Source organism: Myotis myotis, unplaced genomic scaffold, assembly GCF_014108235.1.
Source record: "Myotis myotis isolate mMyoMyo1 unplaced genomic scaffold, mMyoMyo1.p scaffold_m19_p_4, whole genome shotgun sequence".
In the NCBI taxonomy this organism is placed as follows: Eukaryota; Metazoa; Chordata; class Mammalia; order Chiroptera; family Vespertilionidae; genus Myotis; species Myotis myotis.
In genome coordinates this window covers 14,223,657-14,246,535 of record NW_023416346.1, presented here as the reverse complement: position 1 = coordinate 14,246,535, position 22,879 = coordinate 14,223,657, and the positions used below count along the sequence as shown (strand labels likewise).

The 22,879-nt window shown below is 46.8% G+C and overlaps 1 protein-coding gene across 1 annotated transcript; it reads left to right on the top strand.

Annotated features, from left to right (window-relative positions):
* Positions 1-13,922: 13,922 nt before the first annotated feature.
* On the top strand, positions 13,923-19,346 carry CNGA2 (cyclic nucleotide gated channel subunit alpha 2). The gene is made up of 6 exons (XM_036305475.1): positions 13,923-14,032; positions 14,234-14,326; positions 14,969-15,139; positions 16,250-16,357; positions 17,184-17,290; positions 17,639-19,346. The coding sequence occupies exons 1-6, from the start codon at positions 13,923-13,925 to the stop codon at positions 19,042-19,044; spliced, it is 1,995 nt and encodes a 664-aa protein (XP_036161368.1). The 3' UTR covers positions 19,045-19,346.
* The last annotated feature ends 3,533 nt before the right edge of the window (positions 19,347-22,879 follow it).

Below are 22,879 nucleotides of genomic sequence, written 5' to 3'. Positions count from 1 at the left end.
GAGGGAGGAGTGGGAGGAAGAGTGAGGGAAGTGGGGTGAAGGGAGAGGGAGATACTTGAGTCTTCAAGCCTATTCTGCCCCTGCCACACCCCTCTCTGGTTCTCCTTGTCCCCATAAAATAAGGGGATTTCTCCACTCCTGACTATCTTGGAATTACCATACTTCTAAGAACCAGGAGGCCTGAGTAGAACCTGGAACCTCCCTGCCACCTACTAATGGGTCCTGGAGTACCTGGAGTCACCAGCCAGCTAGGAGGAAGATGGGGTTCCTCCTCACAGGTCATACCTCCACTCCCCACAGCCTCAGGACAGACCCAAGTTCTGGGGACTAATTAAAAGGAGCAGCCCACTGTTCAGGTTCAGTGAGGGGCAGCATGCATAGCTTCTTGCCACCAGTCCAAACCCCCACTGCCTTTGATGAAATGGAAGGTAAGTCAAGCAGAGTAGAGTTGAGTGGAGCTAAGGGTGCCAGGAGGCCTGCCCTCCAGTGCTCCTCCTCAAGCTGCCCCATTCTTCTGTTTCAGCCGGGCCATGCAGGAAAGCTAAGAGGAAGAAAAGGCTATTGTGGGGCGGGGCAGTGCCTGCCTTTGGGACATGGGCATGTGTTTTTGTGAACAGAAATGAACATGTTTGCAGAAAAAGTCTGGCTGAAAATATGTTGTGAAACAAAGACTCACCCTTGGGAGCAATTTAGCTGAAATGCAAACAAACAGTGTGCTGGCCCCTTGGAGAAACGCCTCCTGGGTTGGGCGAGCTAAGGTGGAACCCTTGCCTGAGCCCTGGCTATTCCTCTACCCAGCATGACGTGTGACTGTCTGTTCCTAGTCCTGCCTGTCTGCTCCATCTCCAGGGTCTTCCAGAGGGAAACCGTACCCAGAGCTACTGCCTGCTGGCCTCCACTACAGCCTGGAATATAGGCAGTAGACCCCTCTGCAGGGTTCTGTGAAGGACCCTATTGTGAGGGCTGACTCTCTGGATATGATCTGTCTGGACTGTCTGCCTCCTTGATGCTATTTATCTGCCAAGCTGCCTTGGCCTTGCCCAAGTTTTCCAACCCTTCCCAACAAGCCTCGAACTTTCCCATGATATGTAGAGGGGGAGGCGGGGACTCATTTATAATTGTGGGTATGGGAGGGTTTTTTTCTGCAGCACGTTGTTTATTACTCCTCTGTGAAAATTTCCATGGGTTGCCCAGGCTTGGTGTTAGAGGAGTATATAGCCAGTCCCCCCATTGGATCAGGAGCTGTTTGAAGGTAGGGGCTAGCTTCCATTGCCTTCCACATCCATGGCACCCAGGAGAAGCAAATGGATGGCCAGAATGCCTCCAACCAGGGTCCTCAGAGAGCAATTCTGGCCTGATTACCTCCCGAAGGGAGGGCTGGCTTTGCCTTGGTCATGCAAGTCTGGCCTTTAGGGCATGGCCTCTGCGGAAAAGCCTTCTGCATAAAAAGCAGTCAATTATGACCACTACTTCCTCTGGTGAATGTACTCTGTGCCAGCATGTTGCATTTAAGTAATATTGGATTACACAAATCCTACTTGACAATGCCCTCTTGAAAAATGCAGACATTACAGGTGTACCTAACAAAGCCCCTTGCCCCCCAATGTCAAGCCACCCCAGAACTAACTCCTCTGTTTGGCTTGGTGTGCATCCTTGCAAACTCTTGCTGCCACATGCAGATATGTGCACCTGTATGTGCCCTGGGCTTTGTGCACAGGGTCCCACATAAGCTGCCTCACACAGTCCTCTGAGAGAGAGGGTAGTCCCCCAAGCCGTGTGTGCAGGTGCGAAAAACTATAAGCCTGTGGTTGTGCTATCCTGCTGGGCAGGCCCCAGCAGAAGCTGAAACTCAATATTCCAGCTTTTCTGTCTCAGGTTGGCTTCCCAGCAGCTGGGGGAGGCAGGCAGAATAAGGTGAGCATGTGGGTGGGGGAGAACATGGGGGCTGTGTTGTACCTGGGAGCAGTCTAAGATCCTGGCTTCTTCAAAAGGAGCAAATGACTCACCATCCAAGGGATCTTGCTTACTTTCCTTTCCTCAATGCCAGCCCCTCTTGGAGGCCAAGTTCAGGGAGCCCTGGAGGGGAAGAAATGTACTTTCCCTCAGCCCTGCCCCACACCAGGTACCTCTTCTCTCTCAGGTTTCTCACTGGCTTGCCCTCAGGCTAGGTAGGCTGGCCAGGACTGTTACGAAGGCTGGAAGGCAGGTGCGTGAGGGTAGTGAGCTGGTGGCTTTGAGTCCCCAGACGCAAAGCCCTGAGTGATGCATGCTCTATGTAAGAGAGGGCTCCTCAGGGAGTGTGGGAGGGGCTGGCTTCTGGGTCTGGGCAGACAAGCAGCTTCTACAGCTGGGCAGCCCAGCAGCCAGCCCTCATCTGCTGACAGCCTGGAGTGTGCAGGGCCCACAGTGAGAGGGCCAGCCATTTAGCCAGCAGGCAGGACAGCTTCTCTGGTGCCACCCTGGGCCAGGGCCTTCAGCTTGCCTCAGCTGTGGACATGAGCACCTCCGGGTTACAGCCAGCCTCCCATGCCGGCATTGGGAAAGGTGGGGCGGCTCTCTGACTGGGAGGCTGCCAGTTTTGTGGGAGTTCAAAGAACCTACTGGCCTAGGGACAGGAGTGCCAGGTGGTCTCTGCTGGCTTCAGGTGCTAATGAGTCCCCAGGGGCTCATCTCTGATTGGAGGCTTCACAGACAGACCAACGGATGCTGACTCTGGCCAGGGACATCCTGCCTCTGAAGCCGTCTGATTGGTGAGGAAAGGGTCTGGCATTGGGCTGAGACAGCAACTGACCAAGGTTGATACCTTCCTGTGGCCATAGGCCAATGGCTTCCATGGGATGGGGGCTGAAGCTCATGAAAATGTGCAGATCTTAGAGTCAGGCTTGACATGGGTCCTTGTGTGTCTGATCTTCCTAGGTTGCTGAGGGAAGGTAGGTGTGTGGAGAACCTTTGTTGTTTGTCAAAGCAGCCAAATGAAATGCTGGGGCCTCTAGGAATAAGAAGGCACTGGGTGTTACCCTAGGCTAATCCCAAGGCATCTGAGCCTTTGTATTCCCATAGGAGGGTGCCAGCGAGGGTGACTGGAGAAGGCTTGGAGCAGAGGGGCTGCCTGGCCAGGCAAGGTTTGGTGGGAGAGAGGGAAGAGCCTGTGGCCTCAACACTTGTGCCAGACTCCATTGCCTGCCTGCCCAGGGCATTTCCAGGCATCCCAGCCTCAGAGCATGGGGAGTGTGCCACTTGGAGTTCCATAGCTCTCTGTATATGAGGAGTAATGGAGGCATGGGTGGAGGGTTATGTGTGCTTCTCCTAGAAAGCCTGCTTGGATTGTGGTCTTTGTTTTTAGCCCTTTGAGCTGCACCCTGAAGACTCTTGAGGAAAAGCACCCACTATGGGTCTCTTATGCTTCAGGAGCCTTTCCCCTCTGCCATTTGGCCAAATGCATCTGCAGCTTCTGACACCTGAAGATTCTAGCCCCAGGCAGCAAGGCTGGGATAGGGCTATTCTCCCCATTCTGGCTATGCAGCTGAGCTTGCCCTCCAAGATCTGCACATTTCCACTTGAGCCCAGACCAGCAAGTGTCAATTCCACCCATGTCAGACAGAGGCTAATAGAGGCAGTCAGTGCTGGGGGAGCCTGTTTTCTGAAACTCCTACCAGTGTCTGGGTCCTACTGTTGGAAGAGCATGGGTAAAGGCCTTAGCACCACTTGTCAAATGGAGGCTTCCAGGGTGGTGGCTGTCTTTTACAGAGGGAGAGACACTTAGTGCTTGTATTGGGCACATGTACTTCAGGTCGAGCCCCAACTGTAGCTGACAGAATGTGTACCTGATTGGCCCTCAGGTGCTCTGGTGGCCTCAGAAATGCCAGGACCAACCCTGGCCACACCACATCAGGCTCCAACATGATGTGGTCCTACAGGAGATGAGACTGCCAAGATGAGTCTAGGGAGATCTAGAAGAGATTGAATGCCCAAGTGCAGAGTTTGGAATTTATCATGCAGATGACACTTCCATTCATTCAACAGGTACCTGACACTATCCTTAGTCTTGGGATTCAGCAGGGAACAAGTCACACCTGGTCCCTGCACTTATGAATGTTATCATAATGTGGGGGACAGATAATAAGCAAATAAATAAGTGTCAGGACATGATAAATCTGTGATACAAATAAAGTGGGGGGAAAGTGGACAAGAAACAAGGTATGGATTTGGGAAAATGCAGAGCAAGTTTAGAGAATATATTCATTCATTCATTCACTTTCCAAATATGTACTGCTTGACAGTGGGGTAGGCTCCGTGGATTAATGACTAAAGAAAACAGACAAGTCCCTGCCTTGAGAAAGTTTATTTCTAGGATGAGGGCATCTGTCCATTGGTATTCGAAGCAGGAGTGACAGACAGATCCAGGTGTGGACTTACTGAACTCACCCTGGTGGTGTGGAAGGTAGAGAAGAGGAAGGGGCTGGGGATCTAAGGCTAAGAGACAGTGAGAACACTGCGACAAGGGTTGAGGCCAGGACTAGGGCAGCAGTCAGGATGGACAAGGAAGAAGGTACTGGAGAGAGATTTCAGCAGAAGAGCCAACAGGATTTGAGACTTGGGTGGGGGTATCAATGATGACTCCTGTTTCAGGATTGAGCACATGGGGTGAGATGTATTTTTCTCAAGATAAGGCATTGGGAAGATAGAGGTTGGGGCTGGGGTGAGACGGTCATGTCAGTTTGGGATATTTTGAGTACCAGTGACTGCCCCCAGGAAATAGAGATAACCCCTGGGCACCTGAGAATGTGGAGCACAGGAGGAGTTTCTCAGTTAAGACAGCATAGTCTGGGATCTTGCCTGTACCTCTAGGTCCTAGAGTCTAAGAGGAGCCTCCCCTAGGGTATGAACTGAGCATGGCTGATGTCAGATATACTGCTTTGGCTCCATCTTTGTAAAGAAATGAAGCTTTCCTTGGCAAAAGTGGCCCAGTCATGGCAAGTTTCTGATGTAATGACATCCACACTAGAGGCTCTAGCCCTTTGTCAAAGTAGTGACCAACCATGCTGGCCTGCCAGACTTCTTGTGCAAAACCTTGTCTTCTCTGTATCCCACTGGAGATTTTATTTACTCAACAAATAGTTCTCAAGCATCTATTTCATGAAGGTGCTAGGCTGGAGCCTGGTCTTAGGGTGGCTGATTATAGCCAAAGGTGAATCAGCATCAAGGACCCGCTGCCTGCCTAATGAGTGCCAAGCACTCTATCTCCAGATTGGGGCTGCCTACCCCCAGCCCCTGAAACTCTCCTTGTCCATGGTTGAGCCCCCTCCAACTATCTCCCCAGGCCTCTGGCACAGGGGTGTCATTGTAGCTTCAGCTCCACACTGAAAAGTCAGCCCCAAGAGCCTGCTGATCCTGGTCAAGTTCTGACCTAGCTCTCTTTTTGCTGCCCAGGACTTTTTCCACTACAATGACCAGAATAGAATATCTGGAGAACTAGTTTCTGGGAGACTTGGAGCCTGCCTCATTAGGCTGATAGTTATGGGAGAGTTCCTTTCCCAATCATAGTGGAAAACTTTGATATTAACTTGAATCTGAGATCAGAATGGCCTAGAGCCATGGTCAGCAAATTGCGACTCGCGAGCCACATGAGGCTCTTTGGCCCCTTGAGTGTGGCTCTTCCTAAGCCGTAGGAGTACCCTAATTAAGTTAATAACAATGTACCTACCTATATAGTTTAAGTTTAAAAAATTTGGCTCTCAAAAGAAATTTCAATCGTTGTACTGTTGATATTTGGCTCTGTTGACTAATGAGTTTGCCAACCACTGGTAGAGTATAAAAGAAGCTGGACCACCTGGCCACCTGGAGGGTTTCATGTTCCTTCTGGGAAGGACCACTGGAGCTAGTCTCTCCTACTAGTAGCTCTGTCTTCTGAGGGTCCTCAGAACTACACTAAGGTCTAACCTTTATGTATTCTTCCCCCCCTCCCTTTCTCCCCTTTTCCCACCCTCCCTCCTTTCCTTCATTCTTCCTTCCACCAATATGTATGGAGTGCTTTCCAGGAGCCAGCCCCAGTGTTATGTGAGGATGCAGTATATATCAATGCAGACACTCATGCTTGCCCTCAGACGATGCACACTCTAGTACAGGAGGGTGCTGGCAAGAAGGGTGGCATAGTCTGGACTGAGGTTTTGCCCCAGGACCTTGAGAAATTTTGGAGGGAACTGTGCACAGGCAGAATGAATGTGGACATGCTCTTTAGGGAGAAGTGTGAGTGACAAGCTACCCTGAAGGCCAGAAGTCAAAGGCTTGAAGCCTCAGTCTCCCACAAATGTCTATTTAAGGGTCAATGGTGATTAATTCAGTGTAACTGGGGGAAGGTGAGTCGTCCCTGTCCAAGGGTAGCTGAAGTATAATGTCCAGTTGGAAGTTGTAAGGAAAGCCTGAAGCTCAGAAGACAGGTGCTGCTGTGATTCTCATCTTTGTTACTGGACATTGGATGCCATCCTTACTTTTATGACTGTACATAATGTGTTTTATTTCTCTGACTACTTTCAAGATTTTCCTGTTATCAATAAATTTGTGCAATTTGATTATAATATACCTTGGTATAGTTTTCTCCATGTTTGTTGTGCTTGGGTATCATTAACCTTCTTATACCTGTGGGTTTATCCTATATAATAAAAGTCTAATATGCTAAGTGTCTGGTCGTCCGGTCGACTGTTCAACCAATCAAAGCGTAATATGCTAATGATATGCTAAGGTTGCTCAGCTGCTCTCTATGATGTGCACTGACCACCAGGGGGCAGACAGTCGACCAACTGACCAGTCACTATAATATGCACTGGCCACCAGGGGGCAGATGCTCAGTGCAGAAGCTGCCCTCGCTGGTCAGTGCTCTCCCACAGGGGAAGCGCCACTCAGCCAGAAGCTGGGCTCACAGCTGGTGGGCATAGTGGCACTGGCAGGAGCCTCTCCCGCCTCCGTGGCAGCACTAAGGATGTCTGACTGCCAGACTGCGAGAGGGCACAGGCCAGACTGAGGGAAACCCCCCCCCCCAAGTGCATGAATTCCGTGCACTGGGCCTCTAGTAGTTTTATAAAACTTGGACAAATTTTAGTCATTATTTCTTTTATTCTTTTTTTTTAATCCTCACCCAAGGATATGTTTATTGATTTTAGAGAGAGAAGGGAGAGAGAGAAACATCCATCAGTTTCTCCTGTATGTACCCAGATCAACCTGGGATCAAACCTGCAACCTTGGTATATGCCATGACTGGGCACTAAACCCACAAACTTTTTGGTGTATGAGAAGACACTCCAACCAACTGAGACACTGGGCTGGGGCATTGGATGCTATTTCTTCAAATATATTTTTTCTGCCCCTCCCTCCTTTGGAATTTCAACTACACTTATATTAAACCACTTGAAGTTGTGCCACAATTTGCTGATGTTTGCTCTTTCTTTTTCTGATTTGATTTTCTCTCTGTGCTTCATTTTGGGTAATTTTATTGTGTTGTTTTATTTGTTTTAATATATATTATTTATTGGTTTCATAGAGGAAGGGAGAGGGAGAGAGAGAGAGTAACATCAATGAGAGAGTATAATGGATCAACTGCCTCCTACATGCCCCCTGGGGATCGAGATTGCAACCTGAGCATGTGACCTTGACCGGAATCGAACCCAGACCTTCCAGTCTGCAGTCCAATGTTCTATTCACTGAGCCAAACCAGCTAGGGCTTATTGTATTGTTTTAAAGTTCATTAATCTCCTCTTCTACAATATCCAATTTGTAATGAATCCCATCTAATGTATTTTTCATCTTAAAATATGTAGTTTTCATCTTTAGAAAATTGATTTGGGTCTTTTTATATATCCTATAATCCTTTTTAATATTCTATAATTTTGCTTAACTTTTTGAGTATATAGAATGCAGTTATATTAAGTGTTTTAATACCCTTGTCTGGCAATTTTATATTTGTCTCAGTTCTGGGTTTATTTTGAATGATAGATTGTTTCCTCTTTATTATGGACAAACTATGTATATACCTGCAATTTCTAGATCAAATAATAGGAATGTAAGTTTTTGAGTGGATGCCACACACTGAGTTTTCCCTTGTTGGATTCTGGATATTTTTTTTATTTCTAAAATCATTTTTAAAAAAATACAAATAAATAATGATTTTTTAAAAAGCCAAAAATAAACACAGCCCTGGCTGGTGTGGCTCAGCTTATTGGAGTGGCGTCCTGTACACAAAAAGGTGGCAGATTTGATTCGCTGTAAAGGCACATACCCAGGTTTTGGGTTCGATCCAGGTCAGGGTGCATACAGGAGGCAACCAGTCAATCTTTTCAATCTCAAGACACTTCTGATTCACTCCCTAATACCCTGTGAATCATTAGGTTTTCCAGTCCAGTTGGTAGCATCAGAGGCTATTTCAAGCCTTGGATTAGGGATAGGGACTATACGCTCTAGTTTGTGTGTGTGTGTGGTTCTTTCCTCAGGCATGGATAGCTTCCTCATAGAGTGTGTTGAATACTTGAGAGGATTCTCTGCAGCTCTCCAGAATTCTCTCTCTCTGCAGCTCTCTTTTCCAGTACTCTGTTTTGCAAACTCTAGCTGCCTTGGTGTCCTTGGGTTCTCTTCTCTGTCTTCTCAACCTATGGAATCTGTCAGGCTCCACCTGAGTTTCCTCTCTCTGTGCCATGCCCTGGAAACTCTCATCCTATATAATAAAAGCCTAATATGCAAATTGACCAAATGACGGAACAACTGGTGGAATGACCAGTTGCTATGACGCACCCTGACCACCGGGGAGCAGATGCTCAATGCAGGAGCTATCCCCAGCCCACAGGCCCCTGGCCAGCCAAGGCGGATGCCAGCAGGGGCCCACTGATTGCCTCACCTGTCAACCTGCCGGTCACCCACAGAGTGGCCCTGATCACCGGCCAGGCCTAAGAACCCTACCCATGAACAAATTTTGTGCACTGGGCCTCTAGTGAGAGAATAATCTGGAACAATTATAGGGTTCACCTCATTTGTTTCCTGTTTCTTAAGGATCACTGCTCATTGTTGCCTACTGCCTAATGTCTTGAAAATTGCTGTTTCATATATTTTGTCTAAGTTTGGCTATTTTATTCTGGAGAGCATATCTGGTTCCTGTTATTCTGTCTTGTCCAAATGCAGAAGTGTTGTATATTCCTTTAAAATCAGCTAATTGATGTCATAGAGGCCTAAGCTGAGTAATAGACTATATGAAAAACTTATTTATTGAGCATATACCATGTGCCAGGCAATGAGAAAGGTGGTATTTTGAACTAAGGTATTAATGGTAGAGATAGTGAAAAGTGATTGGATACAGTGATTGAAGGTGAAGTTCACATAATTTGCATAGGTAGAGAGTGAGGATATGAAAGAAAGAGGAGTCAAGGATGGCTTTGAGGTTTTTGACTCAAATAAATGGGAGAATGACATTGCCTTTGTTAAGATGCAGGTGAATATGGGAGGATAAGGTTTGGAGGGGAAGATTAAGAGCCCAATTTTAGACATATTCAACCTGAGGTACTTATTCAGCATCCTAGTGGTAATGTCAGGAAGGCAAATTGGAGTTCAGGGGAGAGACTGAGCTAGTGTTATAAATTTGCAAGTCATCAGCATACAAGACTGGATGAGGAAATGAAGACATAAAAGATAAGGATTCCATCCAAAGACTGAGTTTAAGACACTCCAAACTTTACAGTTTGGAAAGAGCAGGGGGCTTCTTCAGAGGACACTATGGAGAAGTGGCCAATGAGACAGGAGGAAAACCAGGAGAGGGAACCCATTATTTCAAGGAGAAAGTGGACAAACTGTCAAATGCTACTGAAAAAACAAGTGACTCTGAGGATGAATTGTGTTCCTGGCTGTTTTCTCTTTTATTCTGGGAGCAACACTGGGGTCAGAGACTGTCAGATTCATCTCCCTAACCTCAGCACTTAGCACTGACTTGGTGCACAACAGATGCCTTGGGAATATGTATGGACTGCTTGAGTGAAAAAAAGAGCATTGGGCAACAGTGAACTTTCAAAAGAGTTGCAAACTGGAAGTTAGTAGCTCTTCTATTCTTGGGTATATGACTAACTTATCCCTTTTGTTCCTGGCCTTACCATCTATGAAGGAATTGTCCTAGAATGCTCTCAACCAAGGTCCGAGACACTTCTTGGATTAGGCTGGATTGTCCATAAAAGTCTTGGACTAGATGTTTAATTTGTGGATGAGGATTAAAGATGCCCAGAAGTATACCATGATTGATGATGGGCTATTTACAGAAGCACTCTTCCTTACTGTTGGTTTAAAAGTCTCCCTTCTTGAGGATTCCACTTTCCATCTAGAACCTCTGCCCACCTCTCTTCTCCCTGTGAACTACACGGTCTGATGTCTTCCTCGCCCATTCCAGTCCTATCCTCACACTTGTTTGGTTTCCCCTGTGCAACCCCACAGAAGCTATTATAAACCTTCTGGCTTCCTCCAAAGTCTGCATCTATTGCTGCCTGATGCCTCTCCCATTTAACTGAGAATGTTGAGGTTTTATATGAGTGAGCCTCTTCAACTGTCTCTCACTGACTCCACCTCTATCTAAAATCTTCTTCTATCACTTTCCCCCCTCTTAGCCTGTTCTTCAGTGTCCCTTTCCCCTGTGTGCTTGATAAGTCTCCTCTCCCCAATTCTCATATACAAACCCACCCATTATATCCATCTTTCATGAGCTCCAGTCTTAACTGGAATTGGTCAAAAGCACAAATATGTTCATTTTCTATTGAATCCCTCCTCAAAACCTTTATACTTGCCTTGTTATCTCGTTTCCATAAAAAGGATAAAAACAATAGAAACACAGAGAACTTTTTGCAACCTCATGTGCTCCAGGTCCCACCTTATCTTTGCCTTTTCTCACTCATTCAGCATTCTGGAAAGAATCAGATACATTCTCTATCTCTTCTTCCTCACCTCCTACTACTTATTCTGAAACCCTGAAAAATATTTTTTCTTTTCCCATCACTCTTAAGGCTGCTCTGGATAAGGGCACCAGTGAGGCCTCTGTTGGTGGATGTAGGACCTCCCCCCCCCCAGATCTCATCTCTATAGGCAGCCTTGCTCTTCCTGACATGGGGGTGTGGTGCTGACCCTGTAGATTTCTCTTTCTGAGACTCTCTCTTCCCTGAGCCCTGTCCTCCTCAGTCTCCTTTACTTGTTCAGTTCTTCAAGCCATCTGTCATCTTTGCAGCTCCTCAGAACTCTCCCCTCAACCTCCTCTGCTCTTATGCTATGGGGGGTGGTGGCTCATCTCCCTCTGAGAGCTTTAACTCCCAGAAAACCCTAATTGTGTCCATGTCTCCCCTCTAGTGCAGACCCCAGTGAATGCTAGGTCAGTCAGAGTCAGCTGCAGCAGACATGGAGTGACAGTGAATGCTCAAGACCAGAACAGGGCCTTGTGTACAGAAGGCAGTAGTTGGACAGATGTTTGACACTTTGGGGGACAATCGACTGAGAACAGAGGCTACTTGGATGTGATGATTGAGGAAAACAAGAAGTATGGTTGACATCCAGTTTTCTGGCTTGGGGGACTGGACAGAGGTCAGGCCCTTCTAGGAGGTGGGTAAATTGGAAGAGAAGCCAATTTGTAGTGAAGGGTGTCAAGTTCAGTTTTAGCTATGTTGGGTTTGAGGTGCCAAAAAAGAGCATCAGCTGTAGATATGGGTGGGCAGCTTGGGAGAGACCCCTCATTTGGAATATGATTGTAACTGAAGACTTGGGACTAAATTTGGTTTCTTGGAGAGAGTATGAGAACCGCTGGCCTGTTTCCTGGCAAGTGATCTGAGGGAGCAGTTCTGATGCAGGAGAGTGTGTGTGGCAAAGTAGCTGCCTCTGGCAGTCAGACTCAGGGAAGGGCTTGTTCCTGGCAGAGAAGGATCCGGGATCATGGGAGAGGAATCTCTCTTGGTGCCAGAACCTTAGAGAAGGCATAAATGGAGTCATGGCACCTTAGCTACCCTCTTGTGGGCTCAGAATCACTGCTATTGCGGGTTATCAGTAGGGAGGGGAGGAAGCCAAATGCTGGCAGGCAGGGCCTGTCCTGTCCTATCAGCAAGAGGCTGTCCCACGTTTTCTGCCTGGTGTTTGCAGCCTCCCTGGGCCGTCCTTGGTCTCCTTTGCCTTATTTTTGCAAGCACAGTTCACACTCTAGCCCAGATCCAGCCTCCCTACATCAGTGTCCCCTCCATCCCTGCAATGGACTTGCCTTTCACTGATATTCCTCTACCACTGCCCTTCATTCACTGTGATCTAACCCCTCTTAACCTTCAAGATTCCAGAGGCCAGCTCTGAAACCCTGATCAATATAAGTGGCCCCAGCTTTGTTTGTGTTGCTTGGAAGTTTCTGTCTCCATGGTCTGCTGCCTCTAGGGTCCAAACAGGTTCCTCTGCCTCAGGTGCCCTTATTAGCATCCCAGTGCTATAGTCCCACAGAGAGCGCCAGAGCATCTCTGAAGTTGTTTGTTATTACCACTCACCACAGAGGCTGACATGCCTGCTATCACCATGGTGACAGCTCCAGAAGTTGGAACAAGCGGGGGGGAGGGGTGACAGGGGCGGGGTTGCTTCAGCATAGGGGCCACAGGCAATTTGGCAGGTGTGCTGGCCAAATCTGGTGGGGCATACCAATCAGCCTCAGCAGAGAAGAGTTGCTAGGAGTCTATTTTGCCCCAGCCTCCATGACTCTATGGCAGACACTGTGGAACACAATCTCCTGTCTCTCTTCTGGATTTTCTCCTTTTGAGTTGCTCCTTCTTAGTCTAATTTGTGGACATCTCCTACTTTTCTCAATTTTTAAATATTGGTGCTGTCCAGGTCTCTGTCCTGGACCTTCACTCTGTATTCTCTTCCTGCATGATCCCATCCACTTGCTCTCCCTTGTTTCCCACACCCAATCCTTTTCTGAGTCCGGTTCTTTTTCCTTCCTAAATATTTCTCCACTCTGCCCTGTCTCAGACTTCAGTGGTACCATCTTCTCTAGACTTTTACCTACCACCTCGTTTCTGCTCTTGTTCCCCCTATAATCCAGTCTCCATCTAGCAGCCACAAGGATCTTACTAGAATATAATGCTATCTTTGTCATATTCCTGATTAGTCCTTCCAAGACTTCCCATAGCCCTAAAGAGAGAGTCCTGACTTGGACCACTGCCTGTGGAGCCTATTGGAGCTCTCCCTTCTCTCCTCCTCACTCCCTTCCCCACCCATGGGGCTCCTCTCTGTTCCTCAGCTTGAGCGACATTATTTGAAGGTGCTGGAGCAAATGTGATTCGAATTAAAAAAAAGAACTCTGGTTGAAAAAGTCAATGAGAGATGAGACTCCTACCTGAGGAGCATGAACTCTGGGAAGATCTTGGGATAGGAGAACCAGAAACCTTGGGGTTGGATGGCAGCTTCTGTGGGCCAAGGAGATACATCTCCTCTCACAGGACAGGAGTTTGGGGGCAGAGATGCTTTGGAGGTGCTCAGTAACCTAAACATGTGCCACACATCTGCAAATCAAGGCACCAGAAGATGGCTTACACAGTTTTTTGTTTGTTTTGTATTATATCTGATAGTTCACAGTCAAAGGCTTCACTGGAGTAAAAGAAAAAGAAACACATTTTTCAATTTAACACCGGTTTCCTTTTTAATGACCTATCAGAATAGAGAGAGCAGTATTATCTTCTTGGTGCTTAGAGACTGGCACTTAGGCAATGCTGGGTCCCCATGCCCTGCACTGCAAATCAGTACTCAGATATGCTGGTGTTTGCCAAGTGGGCCCTGGTTCTTTTCTCATTTCTCCCCTTCAGCTCTCCTGACTTATATGGGTGTCAGGGTCCTCTGTGACCTTACTCTTTGCCCTCTCCTTGACAGGTGAGGGTCCCAGTTGTACATGCAGGATGACAGAAAAATCTAATGGTATAAAGAGCTCCCCAGCCAATAACCACAACCATCATGCACCTACTGCCATCAAGGCCAATGGCAAAGATGACCACAGGAAGAGTAGCAGGTGAGTCTGCATCATTTCAGAGATGGCCTGGAGGCTGCTACGTCCTTAAGCTCTGCCTCATTGTTGCAGAGCAATCTTTGACTCAAGAACATCCTCTTAAGGAACCATGGGATGCCTAGGCAAGTCATAAAAAGAAAACAGTGCTGATAGGAGACAAGGTATGCTTAGAGAACCTTTGGTCAACTGCTTCTTCCTCTGCAGGCCAGAGTCTGCGGCTGAAGATGACACCTCCTCAGAACTGCAGAGGCTGGCAGAGATGGATGCCCCCCAACGAGGGAGGGGTGGTTTTCGCAGGTGGGTTCCATCATGGCCCTGCTGCTATCCCCTCCTGCCCACAGGCACTGTCAAAGTGGATACCATGGCTTTCCTCCTTTCAGTCCCACTGGGCCTTCCCACAGAGACATTTGGGAAACACTGTCAGGGTTATTCTAGCTCAACTCTTTCTTCCTGAGGACACTCCTTTGAACAACCTTGGAGTGGCCAGAGGAGGCTTCTCTTTAGATTTGCCTGTCTCAGTGTCAGGAGGAAGAGATCCTTCCCACAGAGGGGCCTACATAGAAGGCCCTGAGATCTGAAGCCCAGAGCTGTAGGTTTCATAGGGAAATCGGAAAGCTTGGAATAACCATCTTTCTGGCCTGTCCTCTCTTAACACAACCTCCATCTTGTCTTGGAGACCTCTTATTTGTTTTTCACAATTAACTGAGATGGAACCTCCTACAGGAAGTCTTCCCTTTCCCCTAAGGCTGCATTTCAAGTCATGCCTGAGTCCCAGCTCCCTGGCCTCAGCACTGGCCTTGATCCCAGTTCTTGGCAAATAATGACCTGGGAAATAAAGACCTGGCCCATTTCCCATCTCCCTCTTCAGACACTGAGCTCCTGGGTACAGGTTCTGAACACACAGTTCTCTCTGACTTATGATTCCTCTCTCATCTCTAGGATCGTCCGCCTGGTGGGGGTCATTAGAGAGTGGGCCAACAAGAATTTCCGGGAGGAGGAACCTAGACCTGACTCATTCCTTGAGCGTTTCCGTGGTCCTGAGCTGCAGACCGTGACAACTCAGCAAGGGGATGGCAAAGGCGACAAGGACGGCGAGGGCAAGGGCACCAAGTATACCTGTCCAACCTGTGGGACTGGAAGGGCTCCCAAACATGCAATTGGAGGGCTCAGTGGGGTTTCTTATGTCACCATGAGCAGACTGGGTTCTACACCAAGCCTTGCCATAGCAGGGAATGGGGTAGGCAGAGGATACCTGTTACAGTTTTAACTATAGAATATTTCCATTGTCCCAGCTAATTGCTTTTACAACAGCCAGTGACCCACTTGCTATAGGAGCCTGTAGTGGCTTTTTCACCTAAGCTGCCCCTTGCCAGATGTCCTCTCTTTGCTCGTGAAGCAAGTATCAAGGACACCTGAATGTGGGCAGAAGGAGGGCTCAATTGCAGCCTCTATTCCAGCAGCAAGTAAACATAGAGTAGGGTGCAGTTACAGAGTGCTGTTGAGAGTTTGCCCATACCAGTGCCAATGTGAGAGCAGAGGTGGGCCTTTGAAGAGGCCATGCTGGAGGCTCACTGGCAGGGAAGGCCTAGGAACAATTGAGCAAGAGGGGGTGGGGAGAATAGAGAAGGCATAGCTGGAGGGTATGTTCTTGGAGGAATGAGTAGGCGACTGCAGATGTCTGGCCAAGCCGACATTCCCCACCTCTGGCCAGTGTAGGATAAGAGTTCTTGCCAAGGCAGGATGCAGCATCTGGGAAAGTGATTTGGGGGCTGGAGGCCAGGCAGTAAAGAGAGAGGGTGGGGTGGGCAAAAAGCACTTGGCACTCACTTGCTTGGAGTTCCTCTCTCTTCCTGGGAGGGTTGTACGAACAGGTCCTGAGCCCTCATTACAATCCTGTGGAAGTCCCTCCCCAGGCTTTGAGGCCCACCCCAATAAAAGCATTGCCCCTTGTCATTCCCTCCAGGCAAGGGGACTCCAGAGGGCATGGGAGCCAATGGGGGATTAAAATAGGAAAAGGAATGTCCTTTGCCCATCTGACCTCTGCTCAGATATCCAGTACCAGGCTGTGGCTCTCTGAAAAACAGGACCCTAAGTCAACCTACCCTTCACCCTGCACATCCCCTTCGGCATTGCTTTTTAGGAACCCCTGGCCTTTGGGAGTGGGGATGTTGCCACACTGAGCGCCTGAGTCCCAAGCCTGGCCTCTTTTTGTCTCCTTAGGAAGAAATGTGAGCTATTTGTTTTAGACCCAGCTGGGGACTGGTACTACCGCTGGCTGTTTGTCGTTGCCATGCCTGTTCTCTACAACTGGTGCCTGCTTGTGGCCAGGTAAATAGGGAGGGTATGGGAAGTGGTGGCCAAAGCAGCCCAATCCTCAGGTCTAGGAGTTGAGAGCATACCAGTTCCAACTGTGGACACAGAACTTACCCTAGGCTTCCTACTGCCCTATTAAAGCCCACCCCTCTCAATTAATATGCTACAAAAGTTTTATGTTTATCCTTTTATACCTTTTCCTGGTGTCTGTAATCTGTTTCTACTTCCCCATCCCCACCAATACTGTCCTAGGTGAGGCTACTCTCCTCTCTCCCTGGCACAACTACAACAGCCTTATACCCATTCTTTGCAGGCACTCTTGACCCCTTCAACTCATTCTCCACACTTGCAACTAGTGTGGTTGGTAGAAACTGGGATTTGATTATGTCACTCCCTCCTCACAAACCTTCATGGCCCCCTATTGCCCACAGGTTGAAGTTTAAGCCCTCAGTATGGCCTTCAAGGACCTCTGGACCTGGCCTTCTCTCTAGCTCCATCTTCTGGAATACCCACCCCAAGCATTCATTATTTTAGGATCACAACATGCTATTTCCTCAAGAGAAAATTTCCTCTCTCCATTTTCAACCTATGGAGATTTTTCTTGCAGTCTTGGTGACAAAGCCAATCTCTAATTAGCATTCCCTGATAACATTTTCCGTTCCCCATCCCCCACCCCAGTCATTCATTCAGCAAGGATTTGGCTAAGCAACAGGCTGACTGTGACTCATTAGTTCCCCTGGTAGCCATCCCACGCCTTGCACACATTGGGCACTCAGTTTGGGGCCTCTAGGGGAGCTCGGCTTGGAATTGAGGGGAAAATCCCAGCCCTGTTTTCCTATAGAGCCTGCTTCAGTGACCTACAGAAAGACTACTATCTAGTGTGGCTGGTGCTGGACTACTACTCAGATGTGGTCTATATTGCAGACCTCTTCATCCGATTGCGCACAGGTAAGTGAGCAACTGAAATGCACAAGCAGGAGCATGACCCATATGTCCAAAGGCCTGAGTCCAAAATTTCAAGAAGCCCTCTCAACACAAGTTTAGACTCAACTGCTTGGCTGGGACTTGGGTTGGTGCCTGCCCCTTTTTGAATCTCATGGTCCTCACATGCCTAGTGAGCTACAGACTAGGGGATGCTCTCTTGGGATCTTTCTGGCCATCCCTTCTACATGAGTTTTCTATACCCCTCCTTGGGAAGGAGAGTTGAGTGAATAGTTTGTCCCTTGTAGTGTGTTAGCCTATCAGGATGGAGAGGGCTGAAAGCAGAGGTGATATGTTGGCTTGCATCTCTACTAGGTTTCCTAGAGCAGGGGCTGCTCGTCAAAGATACCAAGAAGTTGCGGGACAACTATATCCACACTCTACAGTTCAAGCTAGATATGGCTTCTATCATTCCCACGGACCTGGTCTATTTTGCTGTGGGCATCCACAACCCTGCGCTGCGCTTTAACCGCCTGCTACACTTTGCCCGCATGTTTGAATTCTTTGACCGCACTGAGACACGCACCAGTTACCCCAACATCTTCCGCATCAGCAACCTAGTTCTCTACATCTTGGTTATCATTCACTGGAATGCCTGCATCTACTATGCCATCTCCAAGTCCATTGGCTTTGGGGTTGATACCTGGGTTTATCCCAACATCACTGACCCTGAGTATGGCTACCTGGCTAGGGAATACATCTACTGCCTTTACTGGTCTACGCTGACCCTCACCACCATTGGGGAAACACCACCCCCAGTAAAGGATGAGGAGTACCTATTTGTCATATTTGACTTCCTGATTGGCGTCCTCATCTTTGCCACAATCGTTGGGAATGTGGGCTCCATGATCTCCAACATGAATGCCACACGGGCTGAGTTCCAGGCCAAGATTGATGCAGTCAAACATTACATGCAGTTTCGCAAAGTCAGCAAGGAGATGGAAGCCAAGGTCATTAAGTGGTTTGACTACCTGTGGACCAATAAGAAGACTGTGGATGAGCGGGAAGTTCTCAAAAACCTGCCAGCCAAGCTGAGGGCTGAGATAGCCATCAATGTCCACCTGTCCACACTCAAAAAAGTACGCATCTTCCAGGATTGTGAGGCTGGCCTGCTGGTGGAGCTGGTATTGAAACTTCGTCCTCAGGTCTTCAGCCCTGGGGATTACATTTGCCGCAAGGGGGATATTGGCAAAGAGATGTACATAATCAAGGAGGGCAAGTTGGCAGTGGTGGCTGATGATGGTGTCACTCAGTATGCCCTGCTTTCTGCTGGGAGTTGCTTTGGGGAGATCAGTATCCTTAACATTAAGGGTAGCAAAATGGGCAATCGACGCACAGCCAATATCCGCAGCCTGGGATACTCAGATCTCTTCTGCTTGTCCAAAGACGATCTTATGGAAGCAGTGACTGAGTACCCTGATGCCAAGAAGGTCTTGGAGGAGAGGGGCCGAGAGATCTTGATGAAGGAGGGGCTGCTGGATGAGAATGAGGTGGCAGCCAACATGGAGGTGAATGTGCAGGAGAAACTAGAACAGCTGGAGACCAACATGGAGACCTTATACACTCGCTTTGGCCGCCTGCTGGCTGAGTACACAGGGGCCCAGCAAAAGCTTAAGCAGCGCATCACGGTTCTGGAAACCAAGATGAAGCAGAACAATGAGGACGATTACCTTTCTGATGGGGCAAACAGCCCTGAGCCAGCTGTTGCTGAAAAACCATAAGGGCTAGGGCCTAACTGCCTCTCCAACCTTGGCCTTAACCCCAGGAGCTAGAAGAGCCATGTAGGTCTTCATGCTTGAATACGTTACCCCCAGGTTGCCTTGAATTTTCTCCAAAGCCTATCTGTTACCAGGTTTCAGGCTCAATAACCCAGGAGCCCTCCTCTAAGTCCAGCTATCAGCTAAGCTTTTACAAAGTGCAGACCTTGTTGGCTTGTCTTCCAGGAGCTTCAGCCTGCTCCGTTCTGAGGAAGAAAGAGGAGAGCAGCTGAACTGTCTTCAAGGGGTCTCTCCTGGGATGAGGAGTCTAGGCAACAATCTATGAAGGAACCCATCTGCAGACAGAATGGTGTGCACTCTGCTGCAGTGCTCCCCTATCTTTGGGTACCTTTGTACTCAGGCACCTTCCACTTGATTCTGGTCCTTGCTTTTTCTAATATATGTTCTGAATATCCTCATTTCCATGCACATGTATATAACTCAAATACTGGTTGCAGACATTTACCACAGGCACCCATTGTCTGTCTCTCAGGCAAAGAGTGTGGAGGTGGGCAGGGAGAAGGGTTCTCAGACAGGAATACCTCTCCCTGCCAGGCACTCCAACTTCTGCTCGGTTGATCTGTCTGTCTGCCACCAGGAGTGGGATCTCTGCAGTCTTCTCTGGACCAAAGAGGTGATGATGCTTCTAGCTTCTGGTCCATTCCAAGGAAGAAAGTGAGGAGCAATGTAACTGGCAGTCAGCCAGTGGGCAATGCCACCAGGAGAAGAAGGTGGCCAGGAGCTCTGGCCATCATCCCTCTATGCATAACATTTCTAAAAAAGCCCTGAAAGCTGGCGGTGGGTGGGAGACTCTTCAAGTAAATATCTGCAGTAGAGGCACTTTCAAGTTAATAAATTCCTTTGAATCATTTGTGGTTATTTCTCAACTTCGTTACTCACATTCTTTCCTCTCTCAACCCCTCTCTTTTCCCCATATTTCTCTTTCCTCCTATCCAGGGCTCACTCACCTGGAATACCCTCTGCTGTCTTCCTCTGCCTGCCTAAGCTTACCTCCTGGTCCTTCAGGACTCAGTTCAGGTACTGTCTTCTTGGAGAAGGCTCCCTTTATTGCACTTGATTCCATGCTATGCAGTCAATAACTGCCCTCTCTAGGCATTCACAGTGCTCACTGGCTCATATCACTATGTGGTTGGTTTTGAAGGATCTAATTTCCCCTGCAGACTGTGGGCTCTGAGGGCAGGGCCAAGGCAGTCTCCTTCACTGCTCTGTCTGTAGTTTTGTCATTGAGGAGAATGTTTATTCACTGTGGCAGTAATCAGATACACCATAGCTCTATGGTTTTATTTGCCAGCAGCCACATATTAACAGAAACACTAGCTATGTCTGGGAAGTTGGGGAGGATCTTCTAAAGAAGCAGATATTTGAGTGCGTACCACTGGATTATCAGGAACCTAAAGGACAAGTGTTAATTGGTGGGAAAGAAAATCTAGGTACAGATTCAGATGCTTTTGTGCATACCAGCTCTCCCCCCCCACCTTTAATTGTGGTAAAATACACATAAAATTTACCATCTTGAGTATTTTTAAGTGTGCAGTTTGGTATTGTAAAGTACATTCACATTTTTGTGAAACAAATTTTCAGAACTTTTTTAATCTTCCCAATCTAAAACTGTGCCCCCCACTCCCCAGTCCCTGGCACCCAGAATTCTACTTTCTGTCTCTATGAATTTGACTACTTTAGATGCTCATAAAAGTGGTATTATACACTATTTATCCTTTTGTCGTTGGCTCATTTTACTTGATCTAACATCTTCAAAGTTCATCCATGTTGTAGCACGTGTCAGAATTTCCTTCTTTTTTTAATGTTGAACAACATTCCACTTTATTAACCATATTTTGTTTAGCCATTCATTCATCAATGGAGATTTGGATTGTTTCCATCTTTTAGCTACTGTGAATAATGCTGCAGTACACATGAGTATACACATATCTGTTTATGTTTATGCTTTTACTTCTTTTGAGAATATACCCAGAAGTGGAATTGCTACATTATATAGTAATGTTATTTTTTTTATTTTTTGAGGAAAGATCATACTGCTTTCTCTAGTAACTGCTCCATTTTACATTCACATCAACAATGGACAGGCTTACAGTTTCTTTACATTCTCACCAACACTTGTTTTCTGTGTTTTATGGATGTAAGGTGATATTTCATTGGTATTTATTTGATATTCATTTCCTTTATGATTAGTGATTAGTGATGTTAAGCATCTATTCACATGCTTGTTCAGGTCATTTGTCTTATTTGGAAAGTGTCTATGTAGTCTCTTGCTAATTTTTTAATTGGGTTGCTTGGTGTGTTTTTGTTGTTGTTAAGTTGTAGGAGTTCTTTATATATTCTGGATATTAACCCATATCAGTTATATGATTTGGAAATTTCCCCCATTACATAGGTTGCCTTTTCACTCTGTTGATTGTGTCACTTGATGCATAGTTTTAAATTTTGATGTAGTTCAATTATCTATTTTTACTTTGTTGCCTGAGTTTTGGTGTCACAATTCATTATTATTAGAATTCATTTTTGTAGCCTTCTTTAATTCTTATTTTTAAAATATATTTTTATTAATTTAAACATGGAAGGAAGAAGAAGAGAGATATATATAAACATCAATTAAAGAAAGAATCATTGATTGGCTGCCTTCTGGGGATCAAGCCTGCAGCCCGGGCATGTGCCCTGACAGGGAATCAAACCGTGACCTCCTGGTTCATAGAAAGCTACGCCGGTTGGGCTCTAGCCTTCTTTTAAATTTAATGTAATTTCTTGGTCTCTTCCCTAGCTTACAAAGTAATAAATCTTAACCTAGAGCAGACTGTATTATGGAAAAACTCTGATTGACACAACATGAGTCATATGCCCAACCATAGACCAATTAGCTGTAAATATAGGGTACTATAAATTGACTGAACTTTGGTCACATGAACATCTATGTCAGTGATGGCGAACCTTTTGAGCTCGGCGTGTCAGCATTTTGAAAAACCCTAACTTAACTCTGGTGCTGTGTCACATATAGAAATTTTTTGATATTTGAAACCACAGTAAAACAAAGACTTATATTTTTGATATTTATTTTATATATTTAAATGCCATTTAACAAAGAAAAATCAACCAAAAAAATGAGTTCGCGTGTCACCTCTGACACGTGTGTCATAGGTTCACCATCACTAATCTATGTGATCATGGATGCAGGTCACTCTGATTAATAGGCTCAGCATGTAATCAATAGGGAAAAGATGCTGCTTGGTATACTTTTATCCTCTAAAGTTGTCTGGAGAATGCTTCTTAAAAATCCTGGAACTATCTATGGGTCAAATGTCATAATAAGTCTGGAAGAGATGTTCAGAATGCTCTAGTGCCTTCATTGTCCTGTGCTTACTTACATGGCTGCAGTTTGGTGGTTCATAATGTGCTCAAAGTTTTGGGTTCAGCTCCTCCCCATTACCTAGCTTAACATAAAATCTTTTGTCTGAATATATTTTAGAAATAAAACTTACTCAATGAGAGAAATCTCCCTCTCAGCTCATGCAGGCACACTTCATATCAAGATGTTCTTTTTGAAATATTTTCCAGTTATCAGCTTTCACTATTCTTTTCTCTTAACATTTCATTCCAACCCTGAGTTACCACTTAACTTTATTTACACTATCCAGAATATTGATGCTCAGGGACTAGCTACTATGCAAATGGACAGTGTATAAAAACTTATTAGTTAGGTTGTTGATGTTTTACTTTTTCTGTGTACTTCCTTCTCCTTAATCAATTACTTTTGACAAAGATCCTA